A 23,726-nucleotide genomic window follows, 5' to 3' on the forward strand; every position below is an offset into this window, starting at 1 on the left:
GACAAATATCATTGAGATAGTACAAATCCTCAACATACCATGTAATCAATGCCAGCTGTGTGGGGCGGCGCCCCCTCCACGAGTAGGGAGGTGTGTGTGTGTGATTGAGCAGGTCTCGTTACCAGGGCATCAATACCCATTACTCACACGTGGCAACATTGATCACCTGACCTATGATGGACCGCCTTTATATGAGGTCAACCCCCCACCACCTCCCATCCTACCTAGAGCCCTGGGTGTGGTGGTTGACCACCACCGCTACAGGTGTGGTGGTTGACCGCCACCGCTACAGGTGTGGTGGTTGACCGCCACCGCTACAGGTGTGGTGGTTGACCGCTACAGGTGTGGTGGTTGACCGCCACCGCTACAGGTGTGGTGGTTGACCACCACCGCTACAGGTGTGGTGGTTGACCGCCACCGCTACAGGTGTGGTGGTTGACCGCCACCGCTACAGGTGTGGTGGCTGACCACCGCTACATGTGGCCAGTGGCACCAGAGAGGCACTCTGGCCAAACAAGCGCCAACTATTATAGAGCCAATCGAGGTGAGGAGCTCTGGCAGTTACCTGCCGTGACCACACGAGGTCAGGTCAGGTCAGGTCACTGGAGGTCGTCGCGACAAGTAATGGAGACTAAAGATTGGTGAGGAGGCGCGGCCTAGGGACAAACAGTGCCTCGCTACCCTCCGTGGCACCACAACTAAGTGTAACGACTCCTCCGGGGAACATTAACCTTGCTTGGGGGCAATAACGACCTCTATAACCATCACTACCACCACCACCACTGCCACTTCCACCATTGCTACCACAATACCACAATCCCTACCACAACCACCGCTGCTACCACCAACACCACCGCTGCCTAACATGAGAGATAGAACATGAGAGATGATTATAAGAAGAGGAAGAGGAGAATAAGGGGAGAGAGAGAGAGAGAGAGAGAGAGAGAGAGAGAGAGAGAGAGAGAGAGAGAGAGAGAGAGAGAGAGAGAGAGAGAGAGAGAGAGAGAGAGAGAGAGATAGAGATAGAGATAGAGATAGAGAGAGAGAGAGAGAGAGAGAGAGAGAGAGAGAGAGATAGAGATAGAGATAGAGATAGAGATAGAGAGAGAGAGAGGAGAGAGAGAGAGAGACTGGCAGGGTTTACACAGTGAAGGGAACCACAACAACAGGAGACAAAAGATAATACTTGAAGGAGAGAAGATAAACAGGATGAAGGCCACGAGAGGAGTCCAGTAAGGCTGAGTGTGAGTGTGTGAGTGTGTGTGAGTGTGAGTGTGTGTGAGTGACTCTGATGAAGAACAAGATTTAGGGAGATTGTCGGCGTGAAGGAACACTGGTGGCCAGACTCTCTCTGGTGAGGAGAACCCTGGCGCTGGTTGAACACTGCAACAGGCAGTCACCGCTGCCACCACACACCTGCCACTACACACCTGCCACCACACACTTACGTAATTATATAAATAAAAGCTTCAGCAGCATGTGGTAAGCTGGAATTAAGTTGAACAACCTTCAGAAAACTAGAGTAATACTGGCTTCTATATATTTACAACGTACGTAGGACAAGTGGTAGAGTATGCAGCACCGGCATGAACCTCCAGCCAAAAATATCCGGAGAGGAAAATAAGAGAAGTAGAGAAGTTTGCCACGAGGCGGACGCCAGAAGTGTGTGTGTGTGTGTGTGTGTGTGTGTGTGTGTGTGTGTGTGTGTGTGTGTGTGTGTGTGTGTGTACTCACCTAGTTGTACTCACCTAGTTGTGTTTGCGGGGGTTGAGCTCTGGCTCTTTGGTCCCGCCTCTCAACCGTCAATCAACAGGTGTACAGGTTCCTGAGCCTACTGGGCTCTGTCATATCTACACTTGAAACTGTGTATGGAGTCAGCCTCCACCACATCACTTCCTAATGCATTCCATTTGTTAACCACTCTGACACTAAAAAAGTTCTTTCTTTTGTGTGTGTGTGTGTGTGTGTGTGTGTGTGTGTGTGTGTGTGTGTGTGTGTGTGTGTGTGTGTGTGTGTGTGTGTGTGTGTGTGTGTGTGGCCCTGAGGACACACTAAGGCAACTCGACCTAATGAACAAATTAGAATCGGAGGGAAAATGATTCAGATATAAACAATAATTAAGGCATTAGAGTAAGAATATTACAGAGTATTAGAATATTACATTACACGTGTGACACTGTGAGGCCGGGCACTCCGCCACAAGGAGCACACCTCAGGGGCTCTAACTGTCTGCTGCTGTAGACACATTTATACCAACCAAGAGGTCAAGGTCTAGTGCATTAGCAGGCACTGACCTCAAGCCCAGTCGTGGGAGCTATGTTAGGTAGGCAGTGTTAGGTAAGTACCAGCCCCACACCCACCCCTCTATACCCACCACTATATAGAGGTGAATGTTCTATATCATCTCTATATAGGATGTCTATATCATCCTCCCTCACGGTCACCACTATACCCTCCCCACCACCAATGTTACCACTGTCGCTACCACCACCACCACCACTACCAGTACTATCACCACGCCTACCACCACCACCAGCACATAACACCAGCCCACAGAGGCGATATTCCTTATCCTCTCCGCACCAAACTCGCCGCTACCAACTTCCAACTAACCATTCTCTCTCTGGCCCAAGTTTAAATTGTAAATTCAGCCTCAATTCTACTCACATCAAGGATTTGGACCATTGGACAATAATAGATTTTTGTGAGGGGAGAGGGCGCAGGGGGGTAGGGGAGAGGAGGAGGGGGGGAGGAGGAATTGGAGAGGGGAGCAGAGGGAATTGGAGGAGTAGAGGGGGGGGGGGGAAGGGATTGGAGGATTGGAATGGAGGCTTGGTGTAGAGGTTCCCTTCACCTATGCCTCTCCTTCCTCTTTACTCCCCCCCCCAAAAAAAAAGGTGTAGAGGGGAGTGATGATAGGTAAATAATGTGTGTGGAGCAGTAATAACTATATCAACTGCAGGTATACACACACCTGAATGTGGCTTGTGAAGCCAGGTGTGTGGTGGTGGTAGAGAGTTACACCAACACTGACAACTGCACCTTCCCAACCCTTCATCTGGCAGTAAGAGTCGACCCAAGGACTCCGGGTGTAAGGTGTAGGGGGGGGGGGAGGATGAGCGCCACACAGCACAGTCAATGGGTTGGTCACTTTTGACCAGGGTCAAGGGTCATGACCTGGATCAAGAGAATAGTCTCACGTTACTCCTGGGGTCACATGTAGGTTACTCCTGGGGTCACATGTAGGTTACTTCCTGGGGTCACATGTAGGTTACTTCCTGGGGTCACATGTAGGTTACTTCCTGGGGTCACATGTAGGTTACTTCCTGGGGTCACATGTAGGTTACTTCCTGGGGTCACATGTAGGTTACTCCTGGGGTCATATATAGGTTACTTCCTGGGGTCACATGTAGGTTACTCCTGGGGTCACATGTAGGTTACTTCCTGGGGTCACATGTAGGTTACTTCCTGGGGTCACATGTAGGTTACTTCCTGGGGTCACATGTAGGTTACTTCCTGGGGTCACATGTAGGTTACTCCTGGGGTCACATGTAGGTTACTCCTGGGGTCACATGTAGGTTCCTGGGGTCACATGTAGGTTACTTCCTGGGGTCACATGTAGGTTACTCCTGGGGTCACATGTAGGTTACTCCTGGGGTCACATGTAGGTTACTTCCTGGGGTCACATGTAGGTTACTCCTGGGGTCACATGTAGGTTACTTCCTGGGGTCACATGTAGGTTACTCCTGGGGTCACATGTAGGTTACTTCCTGGGGTCATATATAGGTTACTTCCTGGGGTCACATGTAGGTTACTTCCTGGGGTCACATGTAGGTTACTCCTGGGGTCACATGTAGGTTACTTCCTGGGGTCATATATAGGTTACTTCCTGGGGTCACATGTAGGTTACTCCTGGGGTCACATGTAGGTTACTTCCTGGGGTCATATATAGGTTACTTCCTGGGGTCACATGTAGGTTCCTGGGGTCACATGTAGGTTACTTCCTGGGGTCACATGTAGGTTACTCCTGGGGTCACATGTAGGTTACTCCTGGGGTCACATGTAGGTTACTTCCTGGGGTCACATGTAGGTTACTCCTGGAGTCACATGTAAGTTACTTCATGGGGTCATATGTAGGTTACTCCTGGGGTCACATGTAGGTTACTTCCTGGGGTCACATGTAGGTTACTTCCTGGGGTCACATGTAGGTTACTTCCTGGGGTCACATGTAGGTTACTCCTGGGGTCACATGTAGGTTACTCCTGGGGTCACATGTAGGTTACTTCCTGGGGTCACATGTAGGTTACTTCCTGGGGTCACATGTAGGTTACTTCCTGGGGTCACATGTAGGTTACTTCCTGGGGTCACATGTAGGTTACTTCCTGGGGTCACATGTAGGTTACTTCCTGGGGTCACATGTAGGTTACTTCCTGGGGTCACATGTAGGTTACTTCCTGGGGTCACATGTAGGTTACTTCCTGGGGTCACATGTAGGTTACTTCCTGGGGTCACATGTAGGTTACTTCCTGGGGTCACATGTAGGTTACTTCCTGGGGTCACATGTAGGTTACTTCCTGGGGTCACATGTAGGTTACTTCCTGGGGTCACATGTAGGTTACTTCCTGGGGTCACATGTAGGTTACTTCCTGGGGTCACATGTAGGTTACTTCCTGGGGTCACATGTAGGTTACTCCTGGGGTCACATGTAGGTTACTTCCTGGGGTCACATGTAGGTTTACTTCCTGGGGTCACATGTAGGTTACTTCCTGGGGTCACATGTAGGTTACTCTGGGTCACATGTAGGTTACTTCCTGGGGTCACATGTAGGTTACTTCCTGGGGTCACATGTAGGTTACTTCCTGGGGTCACATGTAGGTTACTTCCTGGGGTCACATGTAGGTTACTTCCTGGGGTCACATGTAGGTTACTTCCTGGGGTCACATGTAGGTTACTTCCTGGGGTCACATGTAGGTTACTTCCTGGGGTCACATGTAGGTTACTTCCTGGGGTCACATGTAGGTTACTCCTGGGGTCACATGTAGGTTACTTCCTGGGGTCACATGTAGGTTACTTCCTGGGGTCACATGTAGGTTACTCCTGGGGTCACATGTAGGTTACTCCTGGGGTCACATGTAGGTTACTTCCTGGGGTCATATATAGGTTACTTCCTGGGGTCACATGTAGGTTACTTCCTGGGGTCACATGTAGGTTACTTCCTGGGGTCACATGTAGGTTACTTCCTGGGGTCACATGTAGGTTACTCCTGGGGTCACATGTAGGTTACTTCCTGGGGTCACATGTAGGTTACTCCTGGGGTCACATGTAGGTTACTTCCTGGGGTCACATGTAGGTTACTTCCTGGGGTCACATGTAGGTTACTTCCTGGGGTCATATATAGGTTACTTCCTGGGGTCACATGTAGGTTACTCCTGGGGTCACATGTAGGTTACTTCCTGGGGTCACATGTAGGTTACTTCCTGGGGTCACATGTAGGTTACTTCCTGGGGTCACTATAGTAGGTTACTTCCTGGGGTCACATGTAGGTTACTCCTGGGGTCACATGTAGGTTACTTCCTGGGGTCACATGTAGGTTACTTCCTGGGGTCACTATGTAGGTTACTTCCTGGGGTCACATGTAGGTTACTTCCTGGGGTCACATGTAGGTTACTTCCTGGGGTCACATGTAGGTTACTCCTGGGGTCACATGTAGGTTACTTCCTGGGGTCACATGTAGGTTACTTCCTGGGGTCACATGTAGGTTACTTCCTGGGGTCACATGTAGGTTACTCCTGGGGTCACATGTAGGTTACTTCCTGGGGTCACATGTAGGTTACTCCTGGGGTCACATGTAGGTTACTCCTGGGGTTACATGTAGGTTACTTCCTGGGGTCACATGTAGGTTACTTCCTGGGGTCACATGTAGGTTACTCCTGGGGTCACATGTAGGTTACTTCCTGGGGTCACATGTAGGTTACTCCTGGGGTCACATGTAGGTTACTTCAAGGGGTCACATGTAGGTTACTCCTGGGGTCACATGTAGGTTACTCCTGGGGTCACATGTAGGTTACTTCCTGGGGTCACATGTAGGTTACTCCTGGGGTCACATGTAGGTTACTTCCTGGGGTCACATGTAGGTTACTCCTGGGGTCACATGTAGGTTACTCCTGGGGTCACATGTAGGTTACTTCCTGGGGTCACATGTAGGTTACTCCTGGGGTCACATGTAGGTTACTTCCTGGGGTCACATGTAGGTTACTTCCTGGGGTCACATGTAGGTTACTTCCTGGGGTCACATGTAGGTTACTCCTGGGGTCACATGTAGGTTACTTCCTGGGGTCACATGTAGGTTACTTCCTGGGGTCACATGTAGGTTACTCCTGGGGTCACATGTAGGTAACTTCCTGGGGTCACATGTAGGTTACTCCTGGGGTCACATGTAGGTTACTTCCTGGGGTCACATGTAGGTTACTCCTGGGGTCACATGTAGGTTACTCCTGGGGTCACATGTAGGTTACTTCCTGGGGTCACATGTAGGTTACTCCTGGGGTCACATGTAGGTTACTTCCTGGGGTCACATGTAGGTTACTCCTGGGGTCACATGTAGGTTACTTCCTGGGGTCACATGTAGGTTACTTCCTGGGGTCACATGTAGGTTACTTCCTGGGGTCACATGTAGGTTACTTCCTGGGGTCACATGTAGGTTACTCCTGGGGTCACATGTAGGTTACTTCCTGGGGTCACATGTAGGTTACTTCCTGGGGTCACATGTAGGTTACTTCCTGGGGTCACATGTAGGTTACTTCCTGGGGTCACATGTAGGTTACTTCCTGGGGTCACATGTAGGTTACTCCTGGGGTCACATGTAGGTTACTTCCTGGGGTCACATGTAGGTTACTTCCTGGGGTCACATGTAGGTTACTTCCTGGGGTCACATGTAGGTTACTTCCTGGGGTCACATGTAGGTTACTTCCTGGGGTCACATGTAGGTTACTTCCAGGGGTCACATGTAGGTTACTCCTGGGGTCACATGTAGGTTACTCCTGGGGTCACATGTAGGTTACTTCCTGGGGTCACATGTAGGTTACTTCCTGGGGTCACATGTAGGTTACTTCCTGGGGTCACATGTAGGTTACTTCCTGGGGTCACATGTAGGTTACTTCCTGGGGTCACATGTAGGTTACTTCCTGGGGTCACATGTAGGTTACTCCTGGGGTCACATGTAGGTTACTCCTGGGGTCACATGTAGGTTACTCCTGGGGTCACATGTAGGTTACTCCTGGGGTCACATGTAGGTTACTTCCTGGGGTCACATGTAGGTTACTTCCTGGGGTCACATGTAGGTTACTCCTGGGGTCACATGTAGGTTACTTCCTGGGGTCACATGTAGGTTACTCCTGGGGTCACATGTAGGTTACTTCCTGGGGTCACATGTAGGTTACTCCTGGTGTCACATGTAGGTTACTTCCTGGGGTCACATGTAGGTTACTCCTGGGGTCACATGTAGGTTACTCCTGGGGTCACATGTAGGTTACTCCTGGGGTCACATGTAGGTTACTCCTGGGGTCACATGTAGGTTACTCCTGGGGTCACATGTAGGTTACTCCTGGGGTCCATGGTGGAGGGCCGGCGCAGGAACAAGCCAAGAAAGAGATTAAGAACAATAAGCTCCTACAAGTGATCACCAGGGAACAACTAACTACTCTCCCACAAGTGGTCACCAGGGAACAACTAACTACTCTCCCACAAGTGGTCACCAGGGAACAACTAACTACTCTTGAGATAACAAAAGTCAACAGCATTCTCTATGGAGAAAGTTCGACTAGATGCCACCAAGAAATTTTCCTAACAAAGTTAAGCCTAAAAGCGTCCCAAGCAAGGATACCACCACACCTGTACAATACCACCACACCTGTACAATACCAGCACACCTGGACAATACCACCACACCTGGACAATACCACCACACCTGGACAATACCACCACACCTGGACAATACCACCACACCTGGACAGCACCACCACACCTGGACAGCACCACCACACCTGGACAATACCAGCACACCTGTACAATACCAGCACACCTGGACAATACCACCACACCTGGACAATACCAGCACACCTGGACAGCACCACCACACCTGGACAATACCACCACACCTGGACAACACCACCACACCTGGACAACACCACCACACCTGGACAACACCACCACACCTGGACAATACCACCACACCTGGAAAACACCACCACACCTGGACAATACCACCACACCTGGACAGCACCACCACACCTGAACAATACCACCACACCTGGAAAACACCACCACACCTGGAAAACACCACCACACCTGGACAATACCACCACACCTGAACAATACCACCACACCTGGACAACACCACCACACCTGGACAACACCACCACACCTGGACAATACCACCACCACACCTGGACCATACCACCACCACACCTGGACAATACCAACAACCACTTGGGCTGGACGGTAGAGCGACGGTCTTGCGTCATGCAGGTCGGCGTTCAATCCCCGACCGTCCAAGTGGTTGGGCACCATTCCTTCCCCCCGTCCCATCCCAAATCCTTATCCTGACCCCTTCCCAGTGCTATATAGTCGTAATGGCTTGGCGCTTTCCCCCTGATAGTTTCCTCCCTTTTACTCTGGTGACTTATATTTAACGCAAATTTGTTAAATATAAGTTTTTAACAAGACTGGAGGACGTTTGTTAAGCCTACGGATTGTAACCGAACCACTTAGTTCAGTCGTTAATACCGTAAGGTTGTGAAGAGGCGGCTGCACTCTCCACATGAGGTGGTTGACCACACCTGCTGCGTCGCCGTCCCCAGCTGGTGCAGCAGGTGTGCCAACAGGTTGTGCCAGCTGGTGCAGCAGGTGTGCCAGCAGGAGTGCCAGCTGGTGCAGCAGGTGTGCCAGCTGGGCCAGCAGGTGTGCCAGCAGGTGTGGCCCACACCTCGGGACCCTCCAATAAGAGAGAGTGTTGCCACCTCGGGGGCTGATCATTCCTCAAAACATTAACAACAACATTTGTGCCCCGCGGGTCCCCCCCCCCCACCACTGGTAATGGCGCCACCACTGTTCTAGCATTTTTAATTTCTTAAAAGCAACGGAAAGATGTTTACTCAGGGGAGGCGGCAAGCACGCCCGCACGCACGTGCATAAGGACTTACCTGCATCCATGCGGGACTCCCGGTCTGGTGGCGTTCCCTGTGCCGGGGACAGCAAGCCTGCCAGAGCGGTCACCCGCCCACTTACTGGCTACGCCCTACAGTGTTAACCTCTGTGACTACCTGACATATGCACCACCAACACCACACACCACCAACACCACACACCACCAACACCACACACCACCAACTCCACACCACCAACACCACCAACACCACACACCACCAACCACCAACACCACACACCACCAACACCACACACCACAGACACCACACACCACCAACACCACCAACACCACACACCACCAACACCACCAACACCACACACCACCAACTCCACACCACCAACACCACACACCACAGACACCACACACCACCAACACCACCAACACCACACACCACCAACACCACACACCACCAACACCACCAACACCACACACCACCAACACCACACACCACCAACACCACACACCACCAACACCACCAACACCACACACCACCAACACTACACACCACCAACACCACCAACACCACCAACACCACACACCACCAACTCCACACCACCAACACCACACACCACCAACCACCAACACCACACACCACCAACACCACACACCACCAACACCACACACCACCAACACCACACACCACCAACACCACACACCACCAACACCACACACCACCAACACCACACACCACCAACACCACACACCACCAACACCACACACCACCAACACCACACACCACCAACACCACACACCACCAACCACCAACACAACACACCACCAACACCACACACCACCAACACCACACACCACCAACCACCAACACCACACACCACCAACACCACTCACCACCAACACCACTCACCACCACACACCACTCACCACCACATACCACCAACACCACACACCACCAACACCACACACCACCAACACCACACACCACCAACACCACACACCACCAACACCACACACCACCAACACCACACACCACCAACACCAAACACAACCAACACCACACACCACCAACACCACCATCTCCACACACCACCAACACCACACACCACCAACACCACACACCACCAACACCAAACACCACCAACACCACCAACACCACACACCACACAACACCAACACCACACAACACCAACACAACACACCACCAACACCACCAACACCACACACCACCACACACCACCAACACCACACACCACCACACACCACCAACACCACACACCACCAACACCACCAACACCACACAACATCAACACCACACACCACCACACACCACCAACACCACACACCACCAACACCACACACCACCAACACCACACACCACCACACACCACCAACACCACACACCACCAACCACCAACACCACACACCACCAACACCACCAACACCACACACCACCAACACCACACACCACCAACACCACACACCACCAACACCACACACCACCACACACCACCAACACCACACACCACCAACCACCAACACCACACACCACCAACACCACCAACACCACCAACACCACACACCACCAACACCACACACCACCAACACCACACACCACCACACACCACCAACACCACACACCACCAACCACCAACACCACACACCACCAACACCACACACCACCAACACCAAACACCACCAACACCACGAACATCACACACCACCAACACCACACACCACCAACACCACACACCACCAACACCACACACCACCAACACCACACACCACCAACACCACACACCACCAACACCACACACCACCAACACCACACACCACCAACACCAAACACCACCAACACCACACACCACCAACACCACCAACTCCACACACCACCAACACCACACACCACCAACACCAAACACCACCAATACCACCAACACCACCAACACCACACAACACCAACACCACACAACACCAACACAACACACCACCAACACCACGAACATCACACACCACCAACACCACACACCACCAACACCACCAACACCACACACCACCAACACCAAACACCACCAACACCACACACCACCACACACCACCAACACCACACACCACCAACACTACACAACACCAACACCACCAACACCACACACAGCACCACACACCACCAACAACACACCACACACAACACCAACACACCACCAACACCACACCAACAACACCAACACCTCCACCACCACCAACACCAACACACCACCAACACCACACCAACAACACCAACACAACACCAACACCTCCACCACCACCAACACCAACACACCACCAACACCACACCAACAACACCAACACAACACCAACACCTCCACCACCACCAACACCAACACACCACCAACACCACACCAACAACACCACACAACACCACACCAACAACACCAACACACCACCAACACCACACCACACACACCACCAACACCACACCAACAACACCAACACACCACCAACACCACACCAACACACCACCAACACCACCACCAACACCAACACACCACCAACACCACACCAACAACACCAACACACAGCACCAACAACACCAACACACAGCACCAACAACACCAACACTTACTGGTTTTCTCCATCTTCTTGCGGGACCAGGCGAGGGTGGGGTCGTGGGCCCAGAACATCAGCTCCTGGCCCACACTCACGTCCTGGGTGGTGATGAGGAACACGCCCACGCCGCCCACGCCGCCCATCACAAGCATCCCCGTACTGTCGTCACCTGCAGGCAACACAACATATTAATCACCTTATTTACTTATTATATTGGTCATAACACAAGTATAAGCGGAGTGCAAGCCAGGTGTTAGAAGAGGCTCCCCTCACCCCTCACCCCTCAGGTGCAACCCTCAGGTGCAACCCTCAGGTCCGCCAGGCAATTGCTGCTAACAGCAAGCACATTGATTAAATGATAAGGTAAATTAATGACTTTTTCGTTCAACAAAGGTAGGCTGTTGCTTACCTATCTAGTTTTCTCTTGAAGATGTCCACGGTTGTTCCGGCAATATTTCTTATGCTTGCTGGGAGAGTGTTGAACAACCGCGGACCTCTGATGTTTATACAGTGTTCTCTGATTGTGCCTATGGCACCTCTGCTCTTCACTGGTTCTATTCTGCATTTTCTTCCATATCGTTCACTCCAGTACGTTGTTATTTTACTGTGTAGATTTGGGACTTGGCCCTCGAGTATTTTCCATGTGTATATTATTTGGTATCTCTCTCGTCTTCTTTCTAGAGAGTACATTTGGAGAGCTTTGAGACGATCCCAATAATTTAGGTGTTTTATCTCGTCTATGCGTGCCGTATATGTTCTCTGTATTCCCTCTATTTCAGCAATCTCTCCTGCTCTGAAGGGGGAAGTGAGTACTGAGCAGTACTCGAGACAGGACAACATCAGTGACTTGAAGAGTACAACCATTGTGATGGGATCCCTGGATTTGAAAGTTCTCGTAATCCATCCTATCATTTTTCTGGCTGACGCAATATTTGCTTGGTTATGCTCCCTAAACGTTTGATCGTCAGACATTATTATTCCCAAATCCTTTACATGCTGTTTTCCTACTATGGGCAGATATGATTGTGTTTTGTACCCTGTGCTATGTTTAAGGTCTTCATTTTTACTGTACCTGAGTACCCGGAATTTATAACTGTTAAACATCATGTTATTTTCTGCTGCCCAGTCGAAAACTTTGTTAATATTTGTTTGTAGTTTTGCAATGTGTTCAGCCGAGGTAATTTTCATGCTGATTTTAGTATCATCTGCAAAGGATAACACGAAGCTGTGACATGTATTTTTGTCTGTATCTGATATGAGAATAAGGAACAGCAGTGGTGCAAGGAATGTACCTTGAGGTACAGAGCTTTTCACTGCACTCGGACTCTATTTTATTTGATTGACTGCTACCCTTTGGAAATTGAGTATCCAGCGTCCTACTTTACCAGTTATTCCCATTGACCTCATTTTGTGTGCAATCACTCCATGGTCCCATTAGTCGAATGCCTTTGCAAAGTCTGTGTATACAACACCTGCATTCTGTTTTTCTTCTAATGCCTAAATGATTTTGTCATAGTAGTCAAGTTGCTGTGAGAGGCATGATCTTCCTGCTCTAAATCCATGTTGGCCTGGATTGTGGAGGTCATTGGTCTCCATGACCGATAGTCAGGTCACTAGATAGTGACCTGACTCCTGATCACTCTCTCAAATACTTGTATTATGTGGGACGTTAGTGCAACTGGTCTATAATTCTTTGCCAATGCTTTGCTCCCTCCCTTGTGTAGAGGGGCTATATCTGTTGCTTTAAATGCATCTGCTATCTCCCCCGTGTCCAAGCTCTTCCCCCACACTATACTGAGTGCCTGTGCTACTGGCACTTTGCATTTCTTTATAAATATTGAATTCCATGAGTCTGGCCCCAGGGCTGAGTGCATGGGCATATTGTCAATTTCTCATTCAAAATCTGTCACGCTCGTGTTGATATCAGTTATATTTACAGGTGTTTGGATATCACGCATAAAGAAGTTGTCCGGATCCTCCACTTTCATGCTGAGTATCGGGGTGCTAAACATGTCCTCATACCGCTTTTTTGGATTTCGCTAATTTCTGTCATCCTCAGTGTATGAACCTTCACTAATACGAATAGGTCCAATACTGGCAGTGGTTTTTGCTTTGGATTTAGCCCCGGGGTGGAGGACACACTCACCGGGGTGGAGGACACACTCACCGGGGTGGAGGACACACTCACCGGGGTGGAGGACACACTCACCGGGGTGGAGGACACACTCACCGGGGTGGAGGACACACTCACCGGGGTGGAGGACACACTCACCGGGGTGGGGGACACACTCACCGGGGTGGGGGACACACTCACCGGGGTGGGGGACACACTCACCGGGGTCGGGGACACACTCACCGGGGTGGAGGACACACTCACCGGGGTGGAGGACACACTCACCGGGGTCGGGGACACACTCACCGGGGTGGAGGACACACTCACCGGGGTCGAGGACACACTCACCGGGGTCGAGGACACACTCACCGGGGTGGAGGACACTCACCGGGGTCGAGGACACACTCACCGGGGTCGAGGACACACTCACCGGGGTGGAGGACACACTCACCGGGGTGGAGGACACACTCACCGGGGTGGAGGACACACTCACCGGGGTGGAGGACACACTCACCGGGGTGGAGGACACACTCACCGGGGTCGAGGACACACTCACCGGGGTGGAGGACACACTCACCGGGGTGGAGGACACACTCACCGGGGTGGAGGACACACTCACCGGGGTGGAGGACACACTCACCGGGGTGGAGGACACACTCACCGGGGTGGAGGACACACTCACCGGGGTGGAGGACACACTCACCGGGGTGGAGGACACACTCACCGGGGTGGAGGACACACTCACCGGGGTGGAGGACACACTCACCGGGGTGGAGGACACACTCACCGGGGTGGGGGACACACTCACCGGGGTGGGGGACACACTCACCGGGGTCGGGGACACACTCACCGGGGTCGGGGACACACTCACCGGGGTGGAGGACACACTCACCGGGGTGGAGGACACACTCACCGGGGTCGGGGACACACTCACCGGGGTGGAGGACACACTCACCGGGGTGGAGGACACACTCACCGGGGTCGAGGACACACTCACCGGGGTGGAGGACACACTCACCGGGGTCGAGGACACACTCACCGGGGTCGAGGACACACTCACCGGGGTCGAGGACACACTCACCGGGGTCGAGGACACACTCACCGGGGTGGAGGACACACTCACCGGGGTGGAGGACACACTCACCGGGGTGGAGGACACACTCACCGGGGTGGAGGACACACTCACCGGGGTGGAGGACACACTCACCGGGGTGGAGGACACACTCACCGGGGTGGAGGACACACTCACCGGGGTGGAGGACACACTCACCGGGGTGGAGGACACACTCACCGGGGTGGAGGACACACTCACCGGGGTGGAGGACACACTCACCGGGGTGGAGGACACACTCACCGGGGTGGAGGACACACTCACCGGGGTGGGGGACACACTCACCGGGGTGGGGGACACACTCACCGGGGTCGAGGACACACTCACCGGGGTCGAGGACACACTCACCGGGGTGGAGGACACACTCACCGGGGTCGAGGACACACTCACCGGGGTCGAGGACACACTCACCGGGGTGGACACTCACCGGGGTGGAGGACACACTCACCGGGGTCGAGGACACACTCACCGGGGTGGAGGACACTCACCGGGGTCGAGGACACACTCACCGGGGTCGAGGACACACTCACCGGGGTCGAGGACACACTCACCGGGGTCGAGGACACACTCACCGGGGTCGAGGACACACTCACCGGGGTGGAGGACACTCACCGGGCTGGAGGACACTCACCGGGGTGGAGGACATTCACCGGGGTCGAGGACACACTCACCGGGGTGGAGGACACTCACCGGGCTGGAGGACACTCACCGGGGTGGAGGACATTCACCGGGGTCGAGGACACAGTCACCGGGGTCGAGGACACACTCACCGGGGTCGAGGACACACTCACCGGGGTCGAGGACACACTCACCGGGGTCGAGGACACACTCACCGGGGTCGAGGACACACTCACCGGGGTCGAGGACACACTCACCGGGGTCGAGGACACACTCACCGGGGTCGAGGACACACTCACCGGGGTCGAGGACACACTCACCGGGGTGGAGGACACACTCACCGGGGTGGAGGACACTCACCGGGGTGGAGGACACTCACCGGGGTCTACCTACCTTGAGGCTACCTTGAGGTGCTTCCGGGGCTTAGTGTCCCCGCGGCCCGGTCGTCGACCAGGCCTCCTGGTTGCTGGACTGATCAACCAGGCTGTTAGACGCGGCTGCTCGCAGCCTGACGTATGAGTCACAGCCTGGTTGATCAGGTATCCTTTGGAGGTGCTTATCCAGTTCTCTCTTGAACACTGTGAGGGGTTTGCCAGTTATGCCCCTTATGTGTAGTGGAAGCGTGTTGAACAGTCTCGGGCCTCTGATGTTGATAGAGTTCTCTCTCAGAGTACCTGTTCCACCTCTGCTTTTCAACGGGGGTATTCTGCACATCCTGCCATGTCTTCTGGTCTCATGTGGTGTTATTTCTGTGTGCAGGTTTGGGACCAGCCCCTCAATTATTTTCCACGTGTAAATTATTATGTATCTCTCCCGCCTGCGCTCAAGGGAGTACAGATTTAGGCTCTTTAGTCGGTCCCAGTAATTTAGATGTTTTACTGAGTGGATTCTAGCAGTAAAGGATCTCTGCACGCTCTCTAGGTCAGCAATTTCTCCAGCTTTGAAAGGGGCTGTCATTGTGCAGCAGTACTCCACTCTAGATAGCACAAGCGTTTTGAAAAGTATCATCATCGGTATAGCATCTCTAGTGTGAAAAGTTCTTGTTATCCAACCTGTCATTTTTCTTGCAGTTGTGACGGCTACTTTATTGTGTTCTTTAAAGGTAAGGTCTTCCGACATGAGTACACCCAGGTCCTTTACATTGCCTTTTCGTTCTATGTTATGATTTGCCTGCGTTTTGTACGTGGTTTCTGTTTTTATATTTTCAATTTTTCCGTAGCGCATGAGCTGAAACTTATCCTCGTTGAATACCATATTATTTTCTGTAGCCCATAGAAAGACCTGATCTACATCTGATTGGAGGTTTGCCGTGTCCTCTATGTTGCCAACTCTCATGAAAATCCTAGTGTCATCTGCAAAGGATGATACAGTGCTATAGGTTGTGTTCTGGTCTATGTCCGATATGAGGATGAGAAAAAGTACTGGAGCAAGCACAGTACCCTGGGGGACTGAGCTCTTCACGGTTGATGGGCTGGATTTTATTTTGTTGACTATTACACATTGGGTTCTGTCAGTCAGGAAATTGTAGATCCATCTGCCTATTTTCCCGGTAATTCCTTTTGAACGCATTTTATGTGCAATAACACCATGGTCACATTTATCAAAAGCTTTTGCAAAATCTGTGTAAATTACATCAGCGTTTTGTTTGTCTTCCATAGCATCTAATGCCATATCATAGTGGTCCAGCAACTGCGACAGGCAAGAGCGCCCTGTTCTGAAACCATGTTGTCCGGGGTTATGGAGATGCTGTGATTCCATGTATTTTGTGATCTTACTTCTTAGCACTCTCTCAAAAATTTTTATGATGTGCGATGTTAGTGCTATCGGTCTGTAATTTTTTGCCTCTGCCTTATTTCCTCCTTTATGGAGTGGTGCTATCTCTGCTGTTTTTAGTATGTCAGGGATAACGCCAGTATCTAGGCTTTGTCTCCACAGAATGTGAAGGGCCTGCGATAGTGGTTTTTTACAGTTCTTGATGAATATGGAGTTCCAAGAATCCGGGCCTAGTGCAGAGTGCATAGGCATACTGTTTATGGCTTCTTCAAAATCTAGTGGGGATAGGGCGACGTCTGATATGTGATTTGATGTTGGTATCATATCCATGAAAAATTCATTTGGGTTATCAATCTTTAGTGCATTTAATGGCTCACTGAAAACAGAGTCGTACTGCTTCCTCAGTAGCTCGCTCATTTCTTTGTTGTCATCTGTGAAAGTTCCATCTCCCTTTCGCAGGGGCCCGATACTAGATGTGGTTTTTTATCTTTATTTTGCATAGGAGAAAAAATATTTCGGATTTCTCTCTATTTCACTGATGGCCTTTTGCTCTCTTTGCCTCTCCTGGGTTTTGTATGATTCTTGTAGCTTGAGTTCAATTGTTTCTATTTCTCTACCTAACCTTCTTCGCCGTTCTTGAGATAGGGTGCGACTCTCAAGTTGTTCCGCGATTCGTTTTCTTCGCCTATATAGGGAACGACGTTCCCGTTCCAATCTGCATCTCTTTCTCTTTTTTCTTAGGGGTATGCGGTTTGAACATATTTCTAGTGCTGCTGAGCTTATTTTTTCCAGGCACTGGTTCAGGTTTGCATTTCCTAGCTGTTCTTCCCAGTTTATTTCTGTGAAGTCCTGGTTTATTTGCTCCCAGTTTATCCGTTTATTATTGAAGTTGAATTTGCTGAAATCTCCTCCACCGGGAATCTGGACTGGTTTTGAAGGTCCATTCCCCATGGTTGTCAGAACTTCAATTAAGTTGTGATCTGAGTAACAGGTATTTGTAATCATTATGTTCCCGATCAACTCATCATTATTAGTGAAAATGAGGTCCAGCGTGTTCTCCTTCCTAGTTGGTTCTACTATTTGCTGGTTTAAGGCAAACCTATCGCACATCCGTAGCAGGTCATTTGCATGTGCCTGCTCATTTAGGCTACTTCCTGGTATTCTTTCTGATATTACTGTATTAGCCAGGTGCTTCCATTTCAGGTGCCGTAGGTTGAAGTCCCCAAGCAGGATGATGTTCGGAGCTTGATTTGTGAGGTTTTCCAAGCAGTGCTCTATTTTCATTAGTTGGTCTTTAAACTGCTGAGGGTTTGCCTCCGGTGACTTATATACAAGGACAACAACTACATTTAGGATCTCTATTTTGACTATCAGCACTTCCACCATATCATTTGAGGTGTTTAGCAGCTCAGTACAGATGAGTGTGTCTTTGATGTAAAGGCTGACCCCACCCTGAAGCCGGTGTTTCCTATCACATCTGAAGAGATTGTATTCTGGGATCCATATTTCACCATCAAGGTAGTCCTTTGTGTGAGTTTCCGTTAGGGCTGCAACCACTGCATTTGCCTCATGAAGGAGACCATCTATAAAATGAACTTTGTTGGATTTGCGTGTTTTTATACCCTGGATGTTGGCAAATATAAATGATGTTATCGTGTTAGTGGAAGTGCTGGATGCTTTAATTGGTGTTAATATCTGAGGCTCTGGTAAGGAGGCCACTGTGTTTGCGTCCTCTCTAGCATTTGACCGAGTTGGTGGTAGAGTCTGGTCATTTTTAGCCATTCTTCTCCTCCTCCTCTTGCTAAAAAATTATCCCGGTTGATGGAGTAGTGGCTGTTTTCATAGTGGTAGTCTGTCGGTTTTATTCGCCTGGTACCTCTTATATGAAAAGCTGGGCATTCAGCATTGAAGCACTCTTTCCTGTCCAAAGAGTTCTTGCAAATTTCTGGGTCGAGGACACACTCACCGGGGTCGAGGACACACTCACCGGGGTCGAGGACACACTCACCGGGGTCGAGGACACACTCACCGGGGTGGAGGACACACTCACGGGGGTCGAGGACACACTCACCGGGGTCGAAGACACACTCACCGGGGTCGAAGACACACTCACCGGGGTCGAGGACACACTCACCGGGGTCGAGGACACACTCACCGGGGTCGAGGACACACTCACCGGGGTCGAAGACACACTCACCGGGGTCGGGGACACACTCATCGGGGTCGGGGACACACTCACCGGGGTCGGGGACACACTCACCGGGGTCGGGGACACACTCACCGGGGTCGGGGACACACTCACCGGGGTCGAGGACACACTCACCGGGGTCGAGGACACACTCACCGGGGTCGAGGACACACTCACCGGGGTCGAGGACACACTCACCGGGGTCGAGGACACACTCACCGGGGTCGAGGACACACTCACCGGGGTGGGGGACACACTCACCGGGGTGGGGGGACACACTCACCGGGGTCGAGGACACACTCACCGGGGTCGAGGACACACTCACCGGGGTCGAGGACAAACTCACTGGGGTGGAGGACACACTCACCGGGGTCGAGGACACACTCACCGGGGTAGAGGACGGGTCTGAGGACGAGGACACACTCACCGGGGTCGAGGACGGGTCTGAGGACGAGGACACTCTCACCGGGGTCGAGGACGGGTCTGAGGACGAGGACACACTCACCGGGGTCGAGGACGGGTCTGAGGACGAGGACACACTCACCGGGGTCGAGGACGGGTCTGAGGACGAGGACACACTCACCGGGGTCGAGGACGGGTCTGAGGACGACCACCAGGTTGGCAGAGTCACGGTCCGGGGCGGGTCTCAGGTAGCGGGTCCAGTTGCTGCGTCGCGGGTCCACCGTGCTCACGTACCGCTTCCCCTCACCGCTGAACACCTGCAACACCACCACACCTGCTTAGTGGGGCACCACACCTGCTTAGTGGGGCACAACACCTGCTTAGTGGGGCACAACACCTGCTTAGTGGGGCTCCACACCTGCTTAGTGGGGCTCCACACCTGCTTAGTGGGGCACAACACCTGCTTAGTGAGGCACCACACCTGCTTAGTGAGGCACAACACCTGCTTAGTGAGGCACAACACCTGCTTAGTGAGGCACCACACCTGCTTAGTGGGGCACCATACCTGCTTAGTGAGGGCATCACACCTGCTTAGTGGGGCACCACACCTGCTTAGTGGGGCACCACACCTGTTTAGTGAGGCACCACACCTGCTTAGTGAGGCACCACACCTGCTTAGTGAGGCACCACACCTGCTTAGTGAGGCACCACACCTGCTTAGTGGGGCCCAACACCTGCTGAGTGGGGCACCACACCTGCTGAGTGGGGCACCACACCTGCTTAGTGGGGCACCACACCTGCTGAGTGGGTCACCACACCTGCTGAGTGGGGCACAACACCTGCTTAGTGGGGCACCACACCTGCTTAGTGGGGCACCACACCTGCTTAGTGGGGCACCACACCTGCTTAGTGGGGCACCACACCTGCTTAGTGAGGCACCACACCTGCTTAGTGGGGCACCACACCTGCTTAGTGGGGCACCACACCTGCTTAGTGGGGCACCACACCTGCTGAGTGAGGCACAACACCTGCTGAGTGAGGCACAACACCTGCTGAGTGAGGCACAACACCTGCTGAGTGAGGCACAACACCTGCTGAGTGAGGCACAACACCTGCTGAGTGAGGCACAACACCTGCTGAGTGAGGCACAACACCTGCTGAGTGAGGCACAACACCTGCTGAGTGAGGCACAACACCTGCTGAGTGAGGCACAACAACTGTTGTGAGTGAAGGACATTATGAAGATAAGAAAATAACATGAATGACTTGTTATCAGTAGTAGTATTACTAGTGTGTTGTCATGCAACACTAACCACACTTCGCGCCAAAATAATATAAACCCGCCAATTATAATATGCACCCCTTGAAGTCTATACAAACTGTGATGAACAATTCCACAAGGGCCGTGATGAGGGTTCGAACCTATGTATGTGATGTTCGCAGTGGGGAACATTCCACTGTTCCAAGTGAGGGTTTGGGGTCCCTACTTCAAGACCCCGAACCAGCACAGAAACAAGATAAAACAAGCAATATACCCATTGAGTCGTGTATTTCCATTGGTTTGTGTCCTATCACCTCACCCAAAAACGAGTATAAGCACGATCTGAGTGTGTAAAATTGTCTTTAAAAATGTAAGAAGTGTCATGCGAAACGCTTATAGGTGTCAGACCATAAATAAAATGTGAAAATGAATTTTGGAGAGTTAATTTTTCAACTACCCCCGACAGTGAAGAAAACCATAAGAAATATGGAAAAGATTCATGTTAGAATCATTAATCTTATCCGTTCGGTCATATTCAACAATAATATTATATATATATATATATATATATATATATATATATATATATATATATATATATATATATATATATATATATATATATATATATATATATATTATAATTACATCACAATGGCGTGAGACATAAATGAAAATCACGGATTGTCATGGTTTAGTCTGGTGTATGTAGAGAGACTATGTTCTTCCTTGCTTTATTTCCAACTTCCTTCTCAAGTGATGAAAAATTACAATAATATAGAGAAGATACGTCCTAAAATAATTGATCTCACCTTTTAGGTCACATTCAATAATATATGCCTGCAGGAGGGACTGCTACCCAAACATACTAATGTGTGTGTGTGTGTGTGTGTGTGTGTGTGTGTGTGTGTGTGTGTGTGTGTGTGTGTGTGTGTGTGTTATACACCCGCGGATATTACACGTGCCACGTGTAATGCGTGTATATATGTATCCCGTGTATACAAATACATGTTGTATGGCTCCCAGTGAGTGTTCTGGCCTCACACACCGTAAACAACATTTTAACTATATATTTTCTGAATTAGTTAACAGTGCGAGGCATTTTTACACACACTCCGGTACAATCGCCACTTCTAAAATGAACAAATAAATAAATGCAGAGGTTTACGACCAATGTTTTTTAAAACGAGATCTCATGTTAACAGTTAAAAGTCATCAGTGAACGTTGAATATACAAGGTGTCAACATTATTTATATTTTGATTAAAATTGTAATGTTTATAAACATCCAGACTGCATTTTAAATATTTGTAAATGGGTTAAAAATATGACGCTGGGAACTCATCTTTTTGCAACATTCAATCTTCTCTCTCAATTGTTCAATGCTTGTTCAGTTTTATCCCACACGCTTCAACATGTTCCGTTCACAACGTGTACTAAACCTGTGTGAAATTGTTTGGGATGTTCACGGGGATTTTTCCATTACAGGAATACCGTAGTTATTCATCAAATATATAACAGTACCATTGGCAACGATATCTGGTTATTAAACATATCGATTAATTTGGTTAAGCACGTTCATCCTGGTAAACCAACGCGGGGTGCCCCACCGTCCATAAATTTACGAAGACATTCATCGGATATATGATTAAATTGGCGGGAAACTATGACAGGTCATCAATTTACAGACGCGCGGTAATGGCGGGTGAGGTGGCGAGCGTGATTGGCTGGGGCCAGGTCTCCCTTGTATAATTACAGCCAATCACAACCCGCCATAATTTCCCACCACCCTCAATCACATTTACAGTAAATCCTGTAATAATCCCCGGCTGCAGGACTTGTGTCGTAACCAAGTCTTCCGCGGCGAGTTTAGTCAAACAAGATTTACATCGAGTTACAAGATAACAGGTGCGTGGCGGCGGGGCTCGAACCCGCGACCAAACTGAAATATTAAATTATCGGCCGGCTCCCTCCCCTGCTGCCGCCATATTCTCACACCAGAATTTATACCATATATAGTTATATTTCTTTATATATTTTGTCTCAATAGTTCGTGAAATAACGGTCTCGCCTCGCCCCTCCCCGGGAGCACACAAGGAGAGTGGGGTAATGAGGCTCCAGACTCCTCAACACTCGACAACTCAAATTAGGGTGTTGAAAATAATTGGGTTGCAGGTGTACTACACAGGTCGATAAGCGGGTGTTATCTCCAGCCTATCACTGAGCGCAGATAACATGAAGGTTGAGGGGAGAGGAAGGAGCACTGGACCCCTGAGGGAGTGTACACGGCCCAGGGAGGGCACAGGGACTCACAGCTCACACTCTGGGGTATAACACGCTGATGGCAATATCAAACACCACAACTCTCAAAGTGACATTCACGAGGACTCCATCTCATGTTGGAAAAGTGGTCAAGGAGGAGGCGGATGACCGTAACTTGAGGTTATCTTGAGATGATTTCGGGGCTTAGTGTCCCCGCGGCCCGGTCCTTGACCAG

At 50.8% G+C, this 23,726-nt stretch overlaps 1 protein-coding gene across 1 annotated transcript in view; it reads right to left on the minus strand.

Annotated features, from left to right (window-relative positions):
• LOC123766406 (uncharacterized) overlaps window positions 1-23,726 on the minus strand; it is a 230,062-nt gene that overhangs the window by 141,936 nt on the left and 64,400 nt on the right. The window contains exons 3-4 of the mRNA XM_069308560.1: window positions 20,151-20,286; window positions 11,781-11,933 (exon numbers count right to left, since the gene is read on the minus strand). Of these exons, the coding sequence (XP_069164661.1) occupies window positions 11,781-11,933; window positions 20,151-20,286 (289 nt within the window). The remainder of the gene's footprint in view (window positions 1-11,780; window positions 11,934-20,150; window positions 20,287-23,726) is intronic.

Source organism: Procambarus clarkii, chromosome 62 (assembly GCF_040958095.1).
Source record: "Procambarus clarkii isolate CNS0578487 chromosome 62, FALCON_Pclarkii_2.0, whole genome shotgun sequence".
NCBI lineage: Eukaryota > Metazoa > Arthropoda > Malacostraca > Decapoda > Cambaridae > Procambarus > Procambarus clarkii.